The sequence below is a fragment of the Corythoichthys intestinalis genome, chromosome 8, assembly GCF_030265065.1.
Source record: "Corythoichthys intestinalis isolate RoL2023-P3 chromosome 8, ASM3026506v1, whole genome shotgun sequence".
NCBI lineage: Eukaryota > Metazoa > Chordata > Actinopteri > Syngnathiformes > Syngnathidae > Corythoichthys > Corythoichthys intestinalis.
This window is the reverse complement of record NC_080402.1, coordinates 22,302,055-22,327,086: the sequence shown is the minus strand read 5'-3', so window position 1 is coordinate 22,327,086 and position 25,032 is coordinate 22,302,055. Positions and strand designations below refer to the sequence as shown.

The 25,032-nt window shown below is 38.9% G+C and overlaps 1 protein-coding gene across 1 annotated transcript in view; it reads right to left on the bottom strand.

Annotated features, from left to right (window-relative positions):
* The window catches only part of LOC130920176 (sphingosine kinase 1-like), a 61,796-nt gene that overhangs the window by 22,473 nt on the left and 14,291 nt on the right, over positions 1 to 25,032 (bottom strand). The window contains exons 2-4 of the mRNA XM_057843155.1: positions 16,508 to 16,657; positions 5,919 to 6,013; positions 5,724 to 5,839 (exon numbers count right to left, since the gene is read on the bottom strand). Of these exons, the coding sequence (XP_057699138.1) occupies positions 5,724 to 5,839; positions 5,919 to 6,013; positions 16,508 to 16,657 (361 nt within the window). The remainder of the gene's footprint in view (positions 1 to 5,723; positions 5,840 to 5,918; positions 6,014 to 16,507; positions 16,658 to 25,032) is intronic.

Sequence of the window (25,032 nt, the reverse complement as noted above, 5' to 3'; positions counted from 1 at the left end):
TTAACAAAACACTTGACACAAAACAATTGGTGTTTAAAAGTCCATCTTGTTTGATATTGAGTCTGATATTGACAGGACACGGGGCGCGGGGCCGATTAATAGGGGGCCTGCATTCTTGGCGTGGCCGTCAAAGTTGACCGAGTGGAAACACAAAGAGCTTTTTTCGTTGAAAATTCTTGTGAATAAATGCTTAAATCCCTGAATTCTTTAAAGATTTGGACGTAAACAGTCTCGATTCTTGATTATAAGCAAAAAAAAAAAATGCAATTAGCATTAATTTTACGCATATATGTCGAAGTACGATGCTAGTCTGTCAGTCAATGTGGCGGCCGCCATATGTAAACAGAGCTTTTCCGGTGAAGATTCTTGTGAATAAATGCTTAGATCAATGAATTCTTTATAGATATGGACGTAAAACAGTCTCGAGTCTTGGTTAAAAGCAAAAAAACGTGCAGTTAATGTTAATTTTAATTTTAAAATTTTGTGGCAGCAGCCATATGTAAACAGAGCTTTTCCGGTGAAAATTCTTTTGAATAAATGCTTAAATCCCTGAATTCTTTATAGATATCGACGTAAAACAGGCTTGATTCTTGGTTAAAAGCAAATGAAAACGTGTGCAGTTAAGCATTCATGAAGTACGATGCTAGTCTGTCAGTAAATGTGGCGGCCGCCATATGTAAACAGAGCTTTTCCAGTGAAAATTATTGTGAATAAATGTTTAAATCCCTGAATTCTTTAAAGATATGGACACAAAACAATCGCGATTCTTGGTTAAAAGCAAAAAAGGCAGTTAGCATTTATTTTACGTAAATATGTCGAAGTACGATGCTAGTCTGTTAGTCAACGTGTCGGCCGCCATATATATACACAGAGTTTTCCGGTGAAGATTCTTGTGAATAAATGCTTAAATCCCTGAATTCTTCATAGATGTGGATGTAAAAGAGTCTTGATCCTTGGTTAAAAGCAAAAAAAATGTGCAGGTAGCATTTATTTTGCATAAATATTGCGAACTATGAGGCTCGTCAGTAAGGAAATTAGCCACCGCCATATGTAAACAATGACCTTTTTCCATTGAAAATTCTTGTGACGAATGCTTAAATCCCTGAGTTCTTTATAGATATGGACGTAAAACACTTTTGATTCTTGGTTAAAAGTAAAAAAAAAAAACAAAAACGTGCAGTTAGTAGTTATTTTAATGCTATAGCAGCTAATTTCTCCCACTGATTTCTTTCGCGTTTCAAAAGGTATGCATGGTATGCCTATTTGTATGCGGTACAGCTTTCGTACTTTTTCAACCTAAATCCGGCATTGGATCCCTGCATGTGTTGACTAACTGCGACTGACTGCGAATAACTGAAGTGGACTGCAGGACAGCCCCCTACTTGAAGGCGATGCACAGTGGCTGACAGATGTGACCCATGAATACAATTATGATGTCTATGCACAAACATGTATTAGCTGAGACAACTTATAGCCTTATGTGGGCCAAACGAGAGTGCAGCTATCCTTTATCCATGTTAGACATCTGAGTCTTCTTCTCTCATACAAGGCGACAGTCCAGCCAGACCCAACGCTGCCACCAGGGGGCAGTGTATCCTCCACCATTAAACAAAATACAATACTTTTGGACATTTTGGATAGTTATTTTTGGGTACTTAAAGAGTTAATCCCGACTGATGCGGAAATTCTGGTTACGTCGCCAGCGCAGGAACGGAATTCGTTCGTAACCCGGGGACTACACGTATAAGCGTTATCAGGAATGTCGAAAAGGTTTTATTGCGGATGCTATACTACTTGTCAGAGTTTTTGGGGCCAAGGTTTGTTAAATCGACACATAAGAAACCTCAAAATCCGGGCTTCCCATTATTATTTTTTATGTTTGCTGAAAGAATTTATCATGCAGCAAAACTGGCATTCATCTTGTTATGTTTTGGTCTCCCAAGACACGTTTTTTTAGCTCATCATCATCACGTTATCGTCATGAAAAAATTGTTCGCCAATGAAATGTTTTCGTCATCATTGACGAAAACAACACTGATGCCGACTGATTTTGTCTGTACAATCGCATGTCCTGCAATGGCACCATTGCGCGTGCAAATAGTCAAAAGAATAAATAAGAACTAGGCCTGCAAGCAGGACTGAACGGGCCCTCGCAATCTAGCGCAACTCGGACGTCACACAACTCGGACAGTGTGCAGGTCAGGGTGGTGGCAGATCGTCCTCTCTAATCTCATTAGAACCTAACATGCTCGAAAGTCGCCTCTTTACATTCACACACCTAAGAGAAAAAAACCCCTATTGGAGAGAGTACTACAAAAAAGGAGCGAATAAAGGGTCGTCACGGCAACAGACAGAGACATGTGGACATGGGCCGCAAAATAAGTATTTCAAAAGGTCTTGAAACTACAATGACCGACCTGAAAAGAACTGGACATATAATAGAAAAATGAGTGACTTTCTATTGCCACTAGTTGACGCTGTAGGGTTGATGCAAATGACCCCTACAGGACCCTTCAGAGTATGACTCAACAAGCACGAGATGTTTGGCGCAGATATGTTGTAGAAGTTATGACTGTTCAAAACTTGTGGTGAGACGAACTCCTGTTGGACTCCTCTGCTTTAACCAAACCTCAGTATTTTTCATCAGGCACCTGAACACATGTCTTATGGCTCCCCTGATTCAGGTTTCAGCTGAGTATATTTTTTTCCTTGGAGGAGGAGCCTGTTTAGTAAAAAAAGGCATTTCCTGTTTCCACTAGGGGGCGCTAGGCCTAATGGGTAATGTTTCAATGCACTCGTGTTAAGGGTGGGATCCCGCACATAAATGTCAGATATGAAAAAGATTGAACGTTGTGTCAAGGAGCTATTAGTCTTTTACTGAATTTGTCATTTTACCGAAAAAATGGCCGACTTTGGCACCACGCCCAGGTCAGACCCATGAATGAAAACGCACCATTTTGAAAATTTTAGATATCCTATGTCTCCTGAATAGTCTCACCAATTTTGAAGATGATCCAACTAACTCCCTCTGTAACAAAGTCTCAAATGTGCACCCTGTTAATTGATACAAATTTCACATTCGATCAAAATACCCGATTTCCTGTTGGGTTTGGAATATGGGTTCAAGAGACTTTTTGAAGCAGTTTTGCACAAGGTATCGACTCCCCAAATTTCATTCCTCTACGTTAAAAAAACCTAATAGGAAACGCCTTTTTGAAAAATTCAAGGCCTCTACAGGTATTGTAGGGGTCATTTGCATCAACTCTACAGTGCCAACTAGTGGCGACAGAAAGGAGTTTTAAAACAGGCCTTTCCTATTGGGTTTTTTCAACATAGAGCAATGAAATTCGGGGAGTCCATACCTTACGCAAAACTTTTCCAAAAAGTCTCTTACACCCATTTTCCAAACCCAACAGAAAATCGGGTATTTTGGATCGAATGTGAAATTTTTATCCATTTGTTCTATAGTTTACATTTGGAGGCCTGAACATGACCTTCGCACACTTAGTGCTCGGGTCCTAATAATAATATTGTGTATAATAAGGCTCCATCTGATGCTATATTCCTCTACAGAAGAACAATTCTAAAAGGATGGCCATCCACTGTTTTCTACAAGAGGACGCTATGTTCGCGCTGATTAGCCGTTTTCAGCCAGCACTCAAAAGACTTAACTGCCCAGGGAGGCTCCGTCCGATGCTTGATCCCATTACAGAAGAGCAGTTTAAGGCTAGCCCTGATTTGACTTGTTTTGATTTAAAAAGGACAGATTGCCACAGTGTTTCTACAACAAAGCTGCTACACTAAGTGGTAGCTCTAGCTGTTAGGCCTGGCCTAAGTAGGCCTATATCAGATGCTATGGCAGGGATATTTAAAAGGACTTTGTCCAGTTCAAGTTCAGAAAGCAAGGTAAGTCTTTCTTCTGGTAAATGTAGTGGCCTGTTTTTTAAGTTAAGTTTTTTTTTTGTTAACATTGCAGAAACCATAAATGAGACTTCTGGTGTCTGGCTCCCGAGGGACATGCCGCAGCACATGAATGAGAACGAAACTCAGCGATTTGATGTGTGTTTCTTTTGACTAATAAAGTTATTTTTGACCAAATATGATCAAATATTTCTGTCTAACATCTCTCTATGTAACTCTCCCATGACATAGACACCTGTGGCCTATAGTCAGGTACGGTGTATATATATATTTTTATTTTGACATTTTATGAAATTTATGCGGTGCGGCTTATAGTAATGAAGGGTATAGTATTTTTTCTCGTATTTACTGTTTGACTGTTTGTATTTCTCCAACACAATATAATCAAAAAGGAATAGTATTTTTTCTCATATTAACTGTTTGACTGTTTGTATTACTCTAACACACTCAATATAAAATAAACATTTATCTAATAGTTTAAGAAAAACAAGCAGAATATATTTGATATTATGAGCAGTTGGACTTGAAATGATTAGAATTTGCAGTCAAAACAAACGGCCAGATACTGTAAGGGCAGAACAGACACAGGACATCTTCTGACCAACGCGCGTGTCATGTAGCTGATTGAGCAAGATTGACGCTTTCAAGCAGGTAATGGGCAAGACATCTACAAGTCCACATCTGCACTACCAAATCCCGCAATCAGCTCTTCTGGACAGTCAACAACAAATGGCGGGACATCTTGTCTTGCCACAAGGAACATCTGATACGGAAGAACCCGCGACCGAGAAGTGAACACTCAGCACTCACACAGCGCTGAGGATAACAAAATCCTTAACTATCGTTGCCCTGACAACAGTAACACCCGGATTCTCCTGTCCAACCCACAATAGACAATAATCCTCAACAATGCTCAAACACACCCTTCTTCCGGACCACAGCCCGCCTCACCAGAGCCTTTAAAAGACTGAATGTTTAACTTATCGTTGTCATTTTTCTCGGGAATCTTTTGTTGACTTGTGATATGGTGACCCTGGATCCAATTTGCCTCCTCGCCTGGGTGTCTCTGTGCTGTATGATTGCTGCCGACTTGTAATAAATTGTCAAATCGTGTTTCTAAGCATTTTTCCAGCTTTTAAAATCGAGTCAGTACAAGGGGTTTGGCCTTTTGGCCAGGTTGTCGGATATCCGCCAGCAGGGGTCGTTGGAATTGCGCTAGCGCGGTTCCGGCGGTTCGGCTGGCGTGATTCCGGCAATCTGGCTAAAAGGTCAGATTCCTTCAGTCAGGTGCACATTATAGTCTAAAAATGACGGTTGTTCAAATCTAATCAAAAAATGTATCCCCTTGGAATTAATCCCCGTGAAGTTGTTCAAAACTGTAAGTGCCCCACTGTGAAAACCTACTGTAAAACTTGCAGGAGGCTCTGTTATGGTAATGGGCTGCTTTGCTATATCTGGCGCAGGGTGTTTTGAGTTTCTGCAGCATACAATGAATGACTATCAAGGTATTCTAGAGAAAAATGGGCTGCCGTATTAGAAAGTGAAAGTTTAAGAAGGTCTTGCAACAGCACCCGTTCAGAACTCTTAGGTCACAGGATATTGACTCAGTTTAGGGGATAACAATTATTACACACACATTGACAAAAGGCGACAAGGCGAGCGTTGTTTTAGTTGATTTTTACATAATTTTGTACCTCATTGTCAGTAAAATCTTTCAAAAACAGTCCCGTTTTACTCAATTTATGTTTACGTGAACATACATTTATTACTGGGTTAGGAACGTTGCGGCATGTATGACTCACCCAGCGTAATAATGTATGGATGCAGCCAAGGCATTGCCTGAGCCACCAGGAAGTATACCAAGAGGTGTACGGATAGCATTCTCCCAGTCTGATCTTTCCAGTAGACCGTTGATTACCTAACACATAGACACATACACCAAAAGGCACTTTTATTTTACTCATAAGGTATTTCATTTGAATTTAGCCTTGCATTACCTCAAACAGAAGCCCGTCTCCTGACATGATGACGAGAGCGTCCCACTGCGATAGGTCAGCCTCCCTCACTAGTTCGCGGGCATGGTTTTGACGTTCTGTAAAAAGATAAGTAGCAATTTGTACACTAAAATTATGTACTGCTGTTGGCACTTATTATATCTCACATTTTCACACAGTTGGTTGAAATACAGATCTGAAGCAAGGAAAGAGCAAGCAAGTACTTAATCCTTTTATGCACAAATTATGACTTTTTTTTTTTTACCCCTAAAGGGCACTCATTGGCTGCCATTGACGGCGCTAGACGTCCATTCCATTTTTGACTGAGCGGGGTCCCTCCCAGTCAAAAATGGAACGGACGTCGAGCGTCGTCAATGCTACTGAAAGATGTGCATATGGTGGAAAACACAGACAAGACTGAAAAAGCAGTTTCTGCTCTTGCACTCCTCTTTAAAAGAAAACGGTGTATTTTAAGCCAAAAAAACTGTTGTGTTTGATAGAACAACATATCTATATGCTGCCATAGCAGATTCATGGCGCATTAAGCCCCCGAACTATTTCTACCCTGGAAACCCCCGTTTACAGACGTCGCGTAACCGCTTTTGTTTCAACCCAGCCATAAAACAAAGGTAATTATTTATATTTATTATTCAAAATGTCTTTTGTTTTTAGCTTAGAATCTTTAGTTGATGTCTCATATTTCATTTAAAACAAAACAAAAAAAAAACGACTTTTAAAAAATTATTCACTCACATATTTTAAACTTTTAAACAAATTATGTCACAATGAAAAAAATGGCGTCTGTAAAAAAGTCACGGTTATCTACCACATAACTATCGCTTAATTGTATTTTTTTTGTTACTATCACATTTTCTCTGATATGTTACATGATAAATAATCGTTTCAAACAAAGAAAAATTGAAAAGAAACGGTTAAAAGGGTAAATATATGAAAAAGAATCTCGACCACTCCTTGATGTCTGCGATTTCTGCATCGGGACCCTTGTTAAAGTGCCCTCCATAATTATTGGCACCCCTAAAAAAGATGTGTTTTTTAGCTTCTAATATATATTTTTTAATTCAAATAATATGGGACCTTAATGGAAAAAAAAGAGAAAAATCCAACCTTCAATACAAGTGCATTCATTCAGTGGGGAAAAAAATCCCACATAAGAAAAAATTATTTGACATCAAATAATGTGTGTCACAATTATTAGCACCCCTGGTGTTAATACTTTGTACAACCCCCTTTTGCCAACAAAACAAGGTCTGGGGACTGAGATGGCCATGGGAGGAGCTTGATTTTGTGTCTGGTGAACCATTTCTGTGTAGATTTGGCCATATGTTTAGGGTCATTGTCTTGCTGAAAGACCCAGTGACAACCCATCTTCAGCTTCGGGCAGAGGGCAACAGATTTTGATTTAAAATGTCCTGGTATTTCAAAGCATTCATGATGCCATGCACCCTAACAAGGTTCCCAGGGCCTTTGGAAGTGAAACAGCCCCACAGCATCACTGACCCACCCTCCATACTTCACAGTGGGTATGAGGTGCTTTTCAGCATGCGCATCTTTCGTTGCACGCCAGACCCACTTAGAGTGTTTGATGCCAAAAAGCTCAATCTTGGTCTCATCTGACCAAAGCACATGGTCCCAGTTGAAGCCTGGGACCGTGTGTATTTTTGTGTGAGATGGAGGGCACTGTATATTACCGTGTTTCACCCATAAAATCCGTCTGTGGCCATTCACATCTGTGTCTTGACAGTCAATTATACATGCTGCATGGAGTTTTTGGATCGAAACAAGGTAAGTACGTGATAATGTCTCTTTAAAGTCATGGCGTCTGTAATTCTGCTCTCGTGTGCTCTCACCTCCAGATAGGGTTTTGCTGTTTAAAAAACATAAAAAAAAAAAAAAAGCCCTCCTGTTCAAATGTTTTCTTCCCCCAGAAAATTGACATTTTAAGCTTTCCAACGATGTATAACACATGCATATCGGACAATTTTGAAAGTTGGACAAATTGGGAGTCTCAGAGGGGAACTTCAAGTCACCTGCGTGTTTTCCGCCATATACAGTTTAAATTTTCCCAGTTTAAATGAATTGGACAACTAGCGCCATCAATAGCATGCCACTTGTTAAATACTGCATTATAAGAAAGAAATGTACTTTACAGTGTAGCTCCGGGCCTTAACCGGAGGGCAATTCTGTCTTTATTCATTTCAGTTTTTTGAATTTATTAACATTGTATTCATTTTTAAATGCATTTATAATTATATAAAATGATATACAAATAAACTTCGTGCCCTCAGTCCATTCCGGAATTTTTATTTTTTTATCAATTAAAAAAATACATAAATAAACACAGATGAGCTGTCCCGATCCGATCATGGAGTCTCACTCTCGCTCTTTTCTCGGTCAGGCAGTCCACTGGAGTTGCTAATTAAAGTTAACGAAGATTGACAGATGTTATGGTTTGATCTTGCCAGTGAAACTTCAGAGCGCCACATGCATAAATCATCGTTTAACTTGTTAAACAGTTGCTGTGGCAACTCATTGGGTGTAAGTGAGCAGCTTGAGCTCATTGGATGGACTCATTCAATGAAGCATTTAACTCATTTGCTCCCAAAAACGTATAAATACGTTCTATTTTTAATTGTTTCAGTGTCCCAAACACCTATTTATACGTCTTTTACCTTGTTTTTCAAAAGAAACATCTCTGGGTTGTGACTCAATTTATCCCCAAAGCACAAAGTTGAAAATCCATTTTAAAGCAATAAAACTGGCCACTGGAGAGCAGTAGCGCATTTGGTAAGACCCGCAACCCTATTCAACGGCAACAAACCGGCAAGCCGCAAAGCCGGGGCGCCGGTGGAAGACGGCCGAATGGATGCCAGCCAGCGGACGACCAAGCAGAACAACCGGTTGGACACCCGGGATGCCAGGCGCTGGACGGCCGAGCAGAACGACCGGGACCACTAGATGCCGTTGAGTCTGTGCTGCTCACGAGCAGAGCCCGCAGAGACTCAAAAAAATTCAACTTTTTGAGACAGGCAATGATGAGGTAAAAGTTTAACATGCTGTCGCGGCCACAATAGCGTCATCTTTCAGTTCGTTATGTGTAAATAAATTGTTACTTTGCTATCAAAAAAGCTCTATTTGTCTTGTTGTTTCTGTTATTTTGTAAAAGGAAAAAAATATTCAGATGTTTGGGATGTAACTAAAGCAAAACATAGCTGTGTTAAAGTTATGTTTGAAATGTATGCTTTAACAAAAAGCTAAATTTCTACGTTTTTTTTTTTAATCAGAAATTGAAAAATTGCTCAAACTAAGCTATTTTCTAATGCTGATGTCTAAAGAATGGAAAAAGATATGAACTTACTTTTTTTCTGCTAAAAGAAGAGTCTAATTTCTCTTTTGGTGGGTTCCATGTTTATATAGCAATAGAACAGAATTTTCTGTGGGCCTTGCAAAATCAGTCAAAATCCAGTATAACGGCTGGGAGCGAAGGGCCTTGCTCTGGTGAAAATGGCTGGGAGTGAATGAGTTAATAAAGACAAGAATTTTTCTACTTTATTTTTGTTTAAAAATAAATCAATAGGACAGTAACATGTTTAAAACTTATCATAATTAATACATTTGAAGTGCTTAAAAAACATTTATTAAAATACATATTTACATATAAAAGTTATTTTTAAATTATACTTTAGGAAAAAAAGTGAAAAACATGTCTTATATGTATATCTTTCCAATGCTAAATCTGAATAAATGCGTTGAACACGCAAAAAACTGCACTATTTCACAGTTTTTCACTTATCGCTTCGGGTTCTGTTCCCCATTAACTGCGAAAAACAGCATGTATATAGTAATTACTAATTTTTAAGTCTTATTTTTAATATCTACCATCCACAGAGACAAAGTTGAAAAAATTGTACTACTGACTTTTGATGATACAAATGGCTTAAATTGTGGTCAAATTGAACAGAAGATCCCAAAAAATAAAAAAATCCCTCAACGGCTTCTCTTTTCTTCACCGTTAACAGATGTGAAATGTTTCCATTCAGAGACGTTTCAGTGCTTAGGTGCTGATTGCGCATCAATCATTGGAGTCTCCGGATGAATTTGCACTCTGCAGCAAGGAGCTGTCTAATAGCTGCAGTAATGCACCTCCCAAATAACAGCAGCTGCTGATGACTGTCTCACTACCACACCATCCGCTCTAATATCTTAATCAGATGCCAAGGGACGGCTGCAGCACACATTTGCATTCATATAAATTCAAAAACTCATTGTGTTATTCTCGACAAGTCAGGGCATGCTCGAGTTGTGACTGGAATATCATTTTTGCAAGATACATTCCCCAAAGGTTATTGTGAAGACAGGCACTGGCTGTTTGCAGAGCCAGAGATAACAACACCTCTAGTGACTTTACTCAGGATAAAGCCTCAGTTTAAGGATAATGTTTAAAGGAGTTATTTGGGGAATAATCGTTACTGAACATAGTATAGTACTGAACGCTTTACTGTAGGAGTGGGAAACTCTTGTCACCTCACGATACGATACGATTTGCGATACAAAGCTCACGATAACGATGACCTGACGATATGGCGATACAACGATTATCGTTACATTGGTCAGGAAATCGTTCTAGGATATTCTACAAACAACTAATAAACAGAAAACAAACTTCTGCTGTGAATTGGAATGCATTTATTACTAGTAGACGTCCAATCGTTTGAACGTCTATGGCCATAGGTGCCAGGCAATGAGGTTAATTTTGAGCCATTGAAGGTGATTTACCTATTGATTTTCAGTCACTTCCTGTTGATTTTGGGGTATTTTATGGGTCACTTCCTGTCAATTTTGAGTTACAGAACAGGAAGTTACAGAACAGGAAGTGACCTGGGAATCACCCAAATGAATAGACCCTACTCACGTGACGTCACAGCCACGCCCCCGCGCCATGATGTCCGCATACTCGCCATAGAAATGCATTAGCGCTTCGTAAATTCTTCCTATTATTGCACGTTTTACTGCTCGTCAACATTAATACTCAAAATGGTGAAGTCGTGTGTGGCGGTCGGTTGCAAAAACAGAGAAGATAGACGGAGAGACTTGAATTTTTACCGTATTCCGAGAGACACGAAGAGGAGGCCGCGATTGACTGCTGCAATTCGACGAGACAACTGGGCTCCAAACGACTACCACAGATTATGTAGTAGTCATTTTATATCTGGTAAGATGCATTTAATATATATTTAGAGGGTTTCGGGCTGACAACCACAATTAAGATCATTGCTAGGCTAATCGCCGACAACATACACGTATGTATGTAGTTAGTGCTATCGCTAAACCATATAAACATTAAAAGCCCTAGCTCCATTGACAAATGACATGAAATACATTAGACTTGACAGTGGATGTTAGCAAGAACAAAAGATTTTCAATTGAAAATTTCGTAACTCACCTTCCGAGCACAAGATTCCTGCCGAATTTTCGTGTACGAGGACGTGTTTCACCTAACCAGCAACGTAGCATTTATAAGCCTCCAAGCTCTTAAAGTTTTTCAAACTTTCGTGAGAATAGGCTGATTTTGTGTGGGTATCAGATGTCAGGCGAAGCCAGCGGGTCGAAAAACATCGATTTAGGCATCAAATACGGATCTGGCGAATGGATAAACTGAAGCTTTTCCACGTAACGCCTTTTATGCAACGGATCCAATGAGTTTACAGCGTCAGATAACACCGGGGCTTCCATGAATTGCTCTATAACTTGCTCGACTAATAGAAAACAATGAGAATAGGTCTGAAAAAGAGGTACAATATGGCGGCCGGAAACAGCGACACGCCCATTTTGTGACGTAGGTGAGTAGGGTCTATAGGCAGTGACTCAAACTCAACAGGAAATGACCTATAAATGTTCTAAAATGAACCGCAAGTGACCTCTAAATGCCCTGAAAATCGGACAATGAATGTGAATGCTCTGGTTTCGAATGAATGAATATTCCCAGTTGTGCTGCAACGATTAATCGATTAACTCGAGGATTCGATTAGAAAAAAAAGATTCTAATTTAAATTTTGCTGCTTTGAGTATTCGTTTAATTTAAGTGGCGTTTTAATGGTTTATATTTAAAGTGTTGGCATTTAGTTTTATTGATTTGGGTGGACACACTGCCTTCTCGTCTGCCTCATTTCACATGGCTGAATCCAGGTGCTGCCTGTTAAGACCATGATGGGAGAAATATAATGTGACCTGGAGTGAATCGTCATATCGTGATGATTCCCTTCGTGACGGTAACCTTGAAGATGATTCCCTTAGTGACTGTAACCTTGAATCAGATGATTCCCTTTTATGACCGTAGCCTTGTTTTCCTTGCCCTTCGACGTCTTTGTGATGTGTGATTGCAAAGCATGTGTCAAAACACGTGTAACAAGGGGCGATTGGCTCGTCCTCATCTGAGATATGGGACTGACATCTAAAACCTCACGTGATGCACCACTATAAGAGCTGGGGATATTTCCCTCTTCGGTTAGAGTCTTTAGAGTCGTTAGAGTCTGCTACGGTTAGTATACGGACGCCTAGCTAATATTCCTCTGCAGCTCAACCGGGGTGTCGGCTCTCCGCCCGCTTGTCAACGGTAAGAGTTTTGATTGCTCAAAGGAATATCTTGTGTACTTTAACAGTAGCGCGGGGATTTTAGAAGTGACAATCTATATCTGGCGTTGTTGTTCTTGCTTTCTTCCTTTTTCTACATTTAACATTGTATATTTCGCAAAAATGGGCCTGTTACTGACTCACTGCGAACCCGTAAACAAAATTTCTTTCGCAAAAGTGTGACCTGGAAATTTCGTAAAACAGACCAACATGAGCTGTTTTTGTTTTTGTTTGAGCTGATTTTTTTTTTTTTTCATGCATTCATAATTTAGTTTAGGTATATTTAGCCTATTTTTTGTTGGAATATGTGTATGAAACATTTGTTAAGAGCATTGTAAAAAAGTTAGCATTTTATAGCATTTAAACTAGTGGACTTTTGCCATGTAAGTTAGCCAATTGTTCTTTTGTTGAACATAATCCACATTTATTTATTTTTTACACCGTTTGAGGCTCAGCTCAGGTAATTTAATTTCTAATGTTCCTTATCCGATTAACCGATTATTCGAACTAATGGTTCGATTAATCGACGACTAAAATAATTGATAGCTGCAGCTGTAGTTCCCAGTCTAAATGGATTGGGCGTCGTGCACCATCAATGCAGCCTTGGAGTTAAGAGACACTATTATGGTGGAAGATTTTGGTAGCAACTTGTTGGTTCCTTTTTTTTTTTAGACATTGACACCTTTTTTAAAACGATATCTCGATTCTTGGCAGGAGCATATCGATAACCTATCGATAACCTTTTGGGATACAAAGTATCACGATATATCACCATTTCGATACACCCCTACTTTACAGTAGTCACCACCGCCACTGAAAATAACATTAATTGAACAAATGGTGTGAATTTAATTCAGCCTAGTAGTTTGAGAATAAATGCTAATTTTTTTCATTAACTCCAAATATTTTCCTTGGATTAAAGGTAAACATGTATTTTGTCTGTAGTCATAGATTTCAAGATGAAGACCAGTACTAATCATGACAGTGTTTACTATTAATTTTTTATAAATGCGAACTCGTATTGGAGGTATTGCCTCCTCGGCAGCCACCCTCTGCAAACATGTTTTACATTTCGGTTGGCCCTTCTCCTCTAAGTCGCAGCAGTCTAACTTTTCTGTAGCCGAAGTATACCCATACCAGCGATTTCGTTTTCTTCGATGGAGGAAAAAAGTTCAGGAGTTTCACCTCCTCCTGTCATCGTGTAGCACAGCTGACTCACTGACACTGAGCAACAACTTGTGGGGGAGGGTTGAGCCTTGCAGCTGCATGCGAGGGATTTCTCCATGCATTTTTGGGATATAAAAAATAACTAATACCGTAGGGACGGTATGATGGAAATTTTTTTGCGGTTTTGAAACCTTGACGTTTTCATTCCTTGAAACCGGTAATCGGCAGATGTCTAGTCGTGTCAAACTATGCACGTAAAGTCTACAGGAAATAAACCAGCATTCACAAGTCGTAAACAATCAATGAAGTTTTTTGCGTCAGCTTGTCGAGTCTCAAGTCATTGTTTCGTGAGTCGAGAGTTATTGCCTGACTAATCGAGTTGAGTCTCGACCCCCCCCCCCCCGCTCAAGCGAGTCAAATCCGAGGCTGCGTTTTTTTTCCGTTCAAGTCCGAGTCGAGTTGCAAGTCAAATTTGCGACTGAAGTCGACTAATTGTCTGCCATCTTCTTTACGATTAACATGGCAAAAAGTACATCCCTGCCATCCCCCTAAAAGTGTGTTTCCCAACAGTAACTCAACTGCAATGCAGTTTTGCTCTATTTTCTATCCCAAACAGATGTATGACTTATCATGATCTTATTTTTTGTCAGTAAAATTACAAACACTAGCTCTTCATAAATCTTTGTGCTGCATAACCGTCACCAGCCGATATGGATGCTAGTGATGATAAGAAAATCAAATCATAGTGAAAGGGATTTACAGAGAATGTGTGTGTTTTTCATTCCTGTGTCTTTAGCCATACAGTATGTGTATGAATTTGTGCATGCACATGGGTTACATAACATGTGCACGCACGTGGATGAGAGGCAGTTTATCAGCACAGTGACAGCATGAAAACATGAGGATTTCACTTGGTAAAGTTGTTTAGGGGCACGCTTTGTGTGTAGCGGTGTGGTTCGGGACACTAGGGAGAAGATCAGTGAGATTTCAACAACAAAAGAATCAAGCCGCTCAAGTATGTCAGTGAGTTTCCCTGATCCAAGTTGGTACAAAACAGCTTTTAGGAATTACATCACTGAGATTCTGACGAAATTACATCAACATACGGCATTGTTCGGACTAAAAGTCACACCAGTGGAGGAAAAAAAAAACTATCAGGAAAAAGGAAAAAAAAAAGATAAGTCGCACCAGTACCAACAGCGGTTAGGTATTATAATAACAACGGAATGAAAAATACACTGATCCCTTGTTTTTCGCAATTAATGGGGACCAGAACCCGCCGCTATAAGTGAAAATCCGTGAAGTAGCCCCCCCAAAAAAAGTTGTTTGTTTTTGTGTGTTTTCAATGTTTTTCGTCAGTTTTAGCATTGAAAAGAAATACATACGGTATATGACATGTTTTTTTTTTACTTTATGTATATACGTTTTAATAACTGTTTTTTAAGCACTTCAAATGTAATAAGTAATTATGATAAGTTTTAAACACATTACTGTCCCACCGAATTATATATAAATAAACGGGTCAAAATTTGAGACCACGCTGCCCATCGGTCTGTTGTTTTACCTCGTACCAAGTGCGAGTCAACCTTCTACTGAGCAAACCAGTTCCTTCTCCCATCAGATCGAGGAATAGCATTTAAAAGAAATGGATTAAGCCTGTAAATTGGGAGCAAACCAGTCCAAAACCTAGTCTAAAAAGCCACTTTGCCTAGATTTAATCAGCGTATGAAAATAGTTCTCTGTGTTTCTTTAGATTTGCCGAACCCCTTAGACTAAACCCAGGTTAAGAACCACTGATTTAGAGGCTGTGGAAACAAGAAATGGCCAAAGGAAAGTTTCCGCATATTCCCTATGAAGAACGAGGAACAATATAAACTGGTTACTTGCTGCTGGCTATCACATAAAAAATCAGCGGTTAAAAAAAAAAACGATGTGATACCAATCCGCCCTGCTCCTCTGCAGAGCTTCTGTATTACAAATGTTGCTGTTCATACTGCAATTATTGACATGCAATGGTAAGGTTTAATAACTTTATCCTGACACCATAGCCAACACTATTGATTGCATGGGTCATCGATGATTCACATGTGTGCGTATGTTGTTTTTGTTATGTTATTAGCATGCTAAGACGGCCCAATTGATTCACACAAGCTTAGCCACTCTGGAGCCCTGAAACTAACAAACTACACGGAATTTGTTGAAATAAATTTGGCCGACTAATTAAACCCACGCTAAGATTAAGCCTGATGTAAAAAATCCAGAACTTCCCCTTTAAGTGTGTCAACATGTAAAAAATCCAGAACTTCCCCTTTAAGTGTGTCAACTTTCGAACAGCTGTCCACTGTCGTGAGCACTGTCCCTGAAAGGGTTAAAATCACGGTAGAACATTTAAAAAAATATTTGTACTGTGATCCATATGTAATCAGTTTTAATGGTGGTGGTGATTTAACTGTGCTCCTATTCCCATTTTACACCTCTCAACCTGGATTCAAACCAACACCATCATCTTGACAGTTGAGTCTGCTTACCACTGAGGCTGAGCTACTAAAAACAATTGCTATCTGTGTAGAAAGTAAGGAAAACCTCACATGCTGTGTGTGTAGAAGGTTAGGAACACCTTACTTCCTAAAAACACAATAAGGCATTCTGTTGGCGGAAATCAGCCTGGGCTATTGGCTTGGCAGTCAGATTGCTGGACTGACACGGTGATGGCGCAGGTTGGTGTACAGGAGTCTTTAATGCCAGAGCAAGGACGTATTGGCATTTTGCTGACTCACCGGTGATGACCAGCGTGTGCAGGACCCCGGCCTCGTTGAGCATGCGCTGGATATGGTTGTTGTAGAGCGTGAGCGCCTGTCCTTTCCCGCTCTGTGGATTCACCAGCAGCATAATTCGGCTCGGGTGGGACAGCTCACCAAGCAGAACCCCTGCAAGGATGGAAATACAGTACATTCATGTGATGACTGCCACTAAATAAGCATGTCTTACATGTCAATTGCAGTCTGCAGACACAATGTACAGTAGAGTTTTAACCTACTCTTGTAGACACGTCATCAGGCTTTTTGTCAATGTGAAGAATATGAAACAAGTTTGTTTTTATTTTTTTTCTCTAGAACAGTTTTAATTGATTAGTTTTTGGACTGTATTTGCTAGTTTTTATTAGATTTCATTTTAATTGAACGTATTAGTTGAATTTTGATTGGTTTCAGTATTACCGTAATTTTCAGACTATAAGGCGCACCTGATTATAAGCCGCCACTGACCAAATTTGACACGAAAACAGTATTTGTTCAAAGATTAGCCGCACTGGTATATAAGCTGCAGCTGTCCTCACTGTATCATGGGATATTTAAACCAAAAGATATTAACCGGTAACACTTTATTAGACAGTGCTACAGATGTCAATTACAATCTAAATTCATGTTCTGTGCTAATTACTTCTTCAATTATTGTTGTAGTTGTTTCATAAATTGCTAGTTATGGTATTTGGTAACACTATTTGACAGTGGCACCATAAGGCTGTCATAAGAACATCATAACTATACATGACACTGCCATGAGCAATAATGAATGCTTATGATAGATGTCAATGTGTCATTCGGCAAATTATCTCACTTTTGAATGGATGTAAAAGATCCAAGCTGGACATAAATGGAGTAAGTGACATAATTTGCCGGATACACTACATGACAACCGTCAAAAGCATTCATTAATGCCCATGATAGTGTCATTTCGTAATTATGATGGTCTTACAGCAGTCTTATGAGGCTGCTGTCAAATTAGATGTTATTTATAAACCCAAATAAATCGACAAATAAGCCACACTGGACTATAAGATTCAAAATGAGGGGAAAAAAGTAGTGGCTTGTAGTCCGAAAATTACGGTAGTATATAATACTTTGGTGTAGTACAGAGGTCACGGAACCGCGGACCTCGGTCCGGTTCCGGACCCCCAAGCCATCTGGACCGGATCTCAAGCTGTCCGGACTAATACACGTTGCAACAACAAAAATCATTTTTTTCCCGCGGGTTTGCAGAGCGGAGTTGGGCAACAAACAAAAACCTTAGCGGTGACGCGTGTGAGCCAGCCAATGGGAGTGAAGCATTTGAAAGTGATTTTTAGAACAGCATGTCTCACGCTCGCTTTCCAGACTTCGCGGAGTGACAGCCAAAAACTGAGCCGAATGAAGTTGGAGGAAGAGGCGAAAAGGTACGGCAAATGGCGTGCTCATAACTACGCAAGATTGATGCAGAAAACAGTGTTTAAGGAGGAGTAGACCAACACATTTTTGTTCATTTTACCTGGTGGCAGCACAAGACCGCTAAGCCTCATCTGTTCAGAGACGGTGTTCTGCCAAAATCTGCTACATCGGCGAAACGTCCTACATTAGTCGAATTTGACACCCAAAGTACTACCGTGCGCGCTAAACTTGTTTTGTTTGGATGCATACAAGCAGAACGTACTAAACATGCCTTAAGAAAATACTTAAATGCAGTTATACATTATAAGGACAGTTTAAATACGCTTCGTCACTAACTGTTTCAAAGCTAACACAAAAAACCACAATGGTTAAAAGTATGAGAAGGTAATACATGCAAAAAGTATTTTTGAGGCAATGAAAAGGTTCTAAAAAAACTAAATAAAAACAAAAATAGTGAGTACCGATGTGTGCATGCGTGCGGATGCTTGCGCAAGCGCGCTGAGCGTTGTGTAGACGTTTCGCCGCGTAGTAAGGAATGGCCGAACAATGGTAGCGCTTGTAAAAAGCAGCAATTTGAAAAGGCACTATGAGACGAAGCATGCAGCTTTTTCGCAAAGTTTCCCTATGAACTCTGCCATCCGTTCTCAAAAATAGCGGAATTAAGGGCTCAATATGATCGTTTTATTATCTATTAATTCATTATTATTAAATATTATTTATTACTTACTATAAATTTATTTTTTATATTTTATTTACATTTTTGAATGTTGTAATTATCAGCATGGCCACGTAAAGATACATTTGTATTTTTGGGAAAAAAAAAGAAGCATTAAAAATATTTCCGGACCCGAGACTGATGTAATTTTTTAATTTCGTACCCAGAGGATTTTTAATTCATGACCCCCGGTGTAGTATTTCCTAGGTGCAGGTTTCAAAAAGAATAAAACTCCACTAAAGACAACATTAAAAAAAAAAAAAACCTGAATTTTCTCATTTTGACATGTTGAAATACTGCTTCTGGATATAAAATATGATAATGAAGGGATTAGTATCGTTAAATAATTCATGTTTGAGTTACTTACAACTAACACTGGTGCAATTTGTTTTTTACCGACATATACTATAGTTATGGTTTTTAATCATAGAAATTTGATAATAATCACTATATTTAATGCAAACATTCTCAGAAAAATAAGTACAGTATATATGATGAATGACAAGAAATAACATACACGCATCTATTTTTAGAAGACTGAGTAGACATATTTTTCTTAATGAAGATGACTAAGAGAATGACAATGACAACTTCTATGGAATGTAACTAACAGTGACAGTGGATGTGAATCAGGGGGCGGGACCTTTGGCGCCGGAGTCTGTGACGCTCCTGCCTGGTTGTCCTGGCTGGCCGCATTCAAATTCTGTCCACTTCCTGCGTGCCATTCCTCCCTCCCCAAGAAATTCCGGAGGGAATTATCTCTTCGCCTCTGTCTGCTTCCAGTTTCCTCTTTTGTCATTAGCAGCAGTGGCACTATGGCACAGGCCCAAACTGTGACACGTGTTGTATATTTATTTACCCATCATGCATTACCAGAAATGTACTGACGAATCTATGGCAGATGATAATGGGCCTTGTTTGTTTGTATGACAACGGGTGTAGCCCTGATTGCCTAGAGATGTGCAAAACTATATCTTATACAATTGTTATACCTCGAATATCACTATTTACAACTTTGGTAGTTCTCACTCCACTTCGCGTGGAGAACACAACATTCCAAACTGCTGTGCTCAAGCTATGAACCAAACTTCTGTTGTGTGATTACAGATGTCTACTCTGCTTTCGGAATCAAACCAAGACCATAGAAAGTAGCCCAAATCTTAAAGGAGTAATCACTATATTGAGATAACCACCATAGTATTTCCTATGTTCTAATTAAAAGTGGGGGGAAACCCGAGAGTCTGCCGGAAAAGCCATCTTATAATAGCAATCTAAGGCGCAAGTAGTCTGCGAGTCTGAGAATAAACAGAGTTTGAAGTAGACTACCAATATTCAGCAACGTTTCCTGATCTTAACATAAGAGTTCCAGTCATAAATTAGCATTTGAGACAAGAACATCTCACTATGACATTCCAATTACTGTAATTTTCGCACTATATGGCACACCTGATTATAAGCAGCCACCCATAAGCAGATTTTAAGGGGGGGCCAGGTGGCCGAAAAGTGTAATTGCATGTAATTGACTTTCCTATATATATATATATATATATATAGTTGCAAAGCAATAAAACTGAAATAAAAATGAATGAAATGAACAAAAACATTTTTTTAATAATGGGTCAAAATGATTTTTCGAACATCACGTGACTACCACCTTAGACGGTCATTTGCTTTGCATATAATTTTCAAAATAAAATTAGGGGAGGGCAATTGTATTTTTCAAATGATTTTTTTCTTAGAATTTTTTTTTTTTTTTGATTTAGGCAACTTTTGGGGGGGATTGAATGATTTAGACACAAGTGTCCTATCCATAATATGGCCCAAACACAAAAAGGATTGCTTCAATCAAAGAAAACTTTTTCAATGAAAAATTAAGTGGGCAAATGCAATTTTTTCAATCTCATGTATTTTTTCGCATTCAAAAACTTTGTCTATGATTGAAATGTTTCTTTTTTTGATTGAAGTGATTTTTCTTTTTGAAAATATGTATTTTTTGAAGCAACTTATTTTTCGAATGAATAATAAAGACAAAAATGTCCTAGTCAATGTGTGGCCCAAACACAAATCAACATTACTTCAATCAAAAAAGTTGCCTCAATAAAAAAAAAAAAAAACGACTTCATTCAAAAAAAAAAAAAAAAAATTCAAAGAAAAATAGCTTTCACATTTTTTTTTAGTTATTTGAGTTTCAAATTTATTTTTGCATTCAAACACATTTTTTTTTTGACTGAAGTAACTTTTTTGGGGGGGTTGAAAATATATATATTTTGATTGAAGTTTTTTTTTTATTGATGCAACTTTTTTTGATTGAATAATAAAGACACAATTCTACCTCCATATTGATCTGCCCAAGGGATACAATTTTTGAATGGGGTAACTACATTGGCACGACACCGGGGGGTGTACCATATTCAATGGATGATGATCTTGGTGAAACGTATTGCCTAAACAGCCTGATTTAGAATTCCCCTCGAGAATGAGGTGAAACCAAAAAAAAAAACGCTCATTGTCAACTTATTATAAATATTCTTGTAAATTATTTTATTGCTGAACTCCGCCTATGCCGCCACCCACCAAATTTGACACGCAAATGACATTTGTCCATAGATAAGCTGCACCGGGCTATAAGCCGCAGCTGTATTATGGGATATTAACACCAAAAGATATTAAATGGTAACACTTGATTTGACAGCGGCTGTCATAAGAAAAATGAACCACTATGAAGCCTTGAACCGAATGGCTGCAAAGCTTCATTGCTTCAAGAAGCTTCATTTAGCCATCAATGCACCCCTGGGGGAGACAGTCAACCTCTACTGCCACCTGCTGTCAACACTGTTGTTGTCTGACATGCCTCCTAGCATGCATTGCAGCGCTACAGATGTAAACAATCAAAATTCATGTTCTGTGCTAATTATTTCTTCAGTTAATGTTCTAGTTGTTTCATTAATTGCTAGTTATGGTATTTGGTAACACTTTATTTGACAGTGGTGCCATAAGACTGTCATTAGACAATCATAATTATGATATGACACTGTCATGAGCATTAATGAATGCTTATAACAGATATCATTTAGTGTTATCCGGCAAATTATCTCACTTTTGAATGGAAGTAAAATACATAAATGGACATAAATGGAGTTAGTGACATAATTTGCCGGATGACACTTCATGACATCTGTCCTAAGCATTCAGTAATATCCATGATAGTGTCAAATAAAGTGTTACCTATAACCCAAATAAATCAACAAATAAGACACACTGGACTATAGACCGCAGGATTACAAAAGAAAAAAGTAGCGGTTTATCGTCCAAAAATTACGGTATGTGAATCACTTTTTAAAAACCCTAATGTGTTTCAGTGTGGCCTGTACCTACCTTTGGTGATGAGGACTCTTAAGCCCTAGCAAACACCCATTAGGAGGGAATCCAGTTTCCACATTAAAGGGATTACCGGATTAACATCAATTTGACCTGGTGCGAATATATCCTTTCTATAATATGACATATAGACCCAATTTCAATCTGCTGAAAACTAAATGGGGCAGCTTTCCGAGCTTCTGAAGCATGAATGTAATTCATTGCACGTCACCACACATCAACATTAAAGCCAAAATCACATTCCACAGTAGAAAATTTGCAAATTGTGTGGACTGAATATTTATTTTTTTTCCAAGAGGTTACATTATGTTCCTCTTGTCTTTCTCATTATTTCATCATAATCTTTATGTAACACCTGCAAATACTGAAGGTGAGCCAACATTTGTAAAAGCTTCCTAAAATGTTCTTTCCTGAACATATAATTTCAGTCACCCCTTTTTTATTTACAGTTTTATTGCTGGCTGCAATGATTGACAAATCCCATTTGTGGCCCAACCACAGTAGCAAATAGATATGCCTTTCCATAATGTCACTTGTAAAATAAGTGAACGCTTTGGAGGCACCATTTCTGGAGAATGAGACCTCAAAGGGTGTGTAGTGGGGGCTGGAGGAGGAGGAGGAGGAAGAAGAGGAGGAGGTGCTGGTGGTTAGCTGGCAGCAGCTCTATTTTAAGAGAGGCTAAGAGTTGACGGCATTGAGGTTTGTTTCCAAATCCGATAGCGTTGTGTTTAGCTCTTGCTTTCGAACTCGAGGCTTTGTTCAGTAGACATGTAACCACTAATGATCGAAGAGACGGCCAGAAAGCATGAGAGAGGACTGCAACAAAAAAGGTGGCAGCTATGAGCAGTCACATTTGGGTTCTTGTTTGTGTGTAATGTGAGGCTGTGTGCCCATGCCAGTGAATAGAGCGAGCGAGAGAGAGAGAGAGAGTTCACTGCTACACTCAAGTTGGGTTGCTGAATCAATAATATTACCAAGTGTCGAGAGTTAGATTGTCTTTTGTGCGGTTGGATCCAGTGTGCCTCTATCAGAGATGAGTAAATGAAGCCAATTGTGTTGTTTGCATTCTTTGTTGATGAGCTGTTACTACTTAGCAGCTGAGCAATTATGATGATCAGTGTCTTAAGTGTCCGTTTGTATTGTGTTTTGGAGAAGCATATTTGCACATGAGTTATTTTTAGATCGTAAAGTTGTCTCATTTCTTTTTATAAAAGAAACCACACTCATGGAACCATTCATATAATAGCTTAGTCCCTCCTTTCAACACAATTTCACATTCAAATTGTAAATTGTCATACAAGAGAGTGTGCTTTGAAATTGGATTTGGATTGTATTTATGAACAACTGTTGTGATGTATTTATTATATTGATATATGTTATTTTAGCCCAAACCACCAACCCACGCCCAAAGCTTTTTTTTCTAACTTGGATGGGTTTTATTTACCCATTGAATGCAAGTGGTAAAATTCAACTCTATCAGAGTAAAATAATGGACTTACCATAATTTCCCAAATATAACGCGCACTTTTTTCCCCCAAAACTAACTTGTAAAATCATGGTTGCGCATTATACACGGGTACAGGGATGGAGACAAATATATATATTATATATATATATATATATATATGAAGAAAGTTTTTTTTTTATTGACACGGCCATGTTGTGTTGAAGAAAACGTATGCGGCGATCCGTTGCCAACCATTACGGTACATGATGTCACCATTTTGTTTCGGTAATACTTCACTCTGATTGGTCGAATGATTTTGTCCGTGTTAAATTATGCTTTTTTCACTCTTCATAAAGCACAGAATCTAGTTTCTTGAACTCATTTGAGTCAACGTTTATTGCAACTCGGCAACTCGGACCATAACAAACTTAACAAAACACAGACTTCCTGTGTCCGTCAACTATATCTGTCCCTCGGGAAACGCAAACCCAAATAACAATAGTTCCTCTTGTTACAGTGTACAGCGATGCGCTCTTTCCGATTTCCAACTTTAGTCCTCACTTTTATTTTACCGTATCAATCCATGGAAGAAACATTTATTCATCATGATAAAACGAGCAAGTTATACAGCAGCCTTTAAATGGTGTTATGGTGTTATACTTATATAGCGCTTTTCCACCTTTCAAGGCGCTCAAAGCGCTTTACACTATCTCGCCATCTACCTACTGGTGACGCAGCACCAGGAGCAACGTGGGGTTCAGTATCTTGCTCAAGGACACTTAGGCAAGGTCATCAGGGTGGAGAATTGAACCCACAACCCCTGGGTTGGGGGACAACTACTCTACCACTGAGCCACGCCACCTCCTAAAAGAAAAGTCACATCTGTTTAGTTTTCTCCTGGATTCTGGTAAGTTGGAGAAGTTGTCAAATCATATTATTACCATACATACTGTCAGTTTACGGTAATGTTTTGAACTACCGATGTGCTATGCTTGTGCTGTGTTTCACCAGTCAGTAAAATGACATTTCTGTATTTGTACACGAGCTCTGTTTTCCTGTATTCTTCTATTTATTGGTGCTAAAATTAGGGTGCGTGTTATACACGTGTACGATAATTTCCCCTAGATTTTACAAGTAAATTTGGGATGCACGTTATACACGGGTGCGCCTTCTATTCGGGAAATTACGGTAGTCATTTTTTACTTAAACAGAAAAAAATGCGTAAATCCACTTATTCTAGTCACTGTTGAAACACTGGAATAGCTGACTGTCTGTAGTCTATAGTGTGCAACAATATACAGTACATATTTGACAGGGAAACATACAGTATTCTAGGATAGCTCAACCCAGAGCAGCATCTGGAATGAAGGCACATAAGTGACAGATATTAGTCAACTGAAGAATCTGTGCAGCCAGAAATTCTTTTCACTCCTGCAACCATGAGAGTAGCTTGAGGCAACTGTAAATTAAAATTAACAAAATCCTGCAACATATGAGAAGCCTGTTGTCGTATACTTTTTTATTTACAAGTGGGGTAAGCCCTTTTAAAAAGGTTCATAA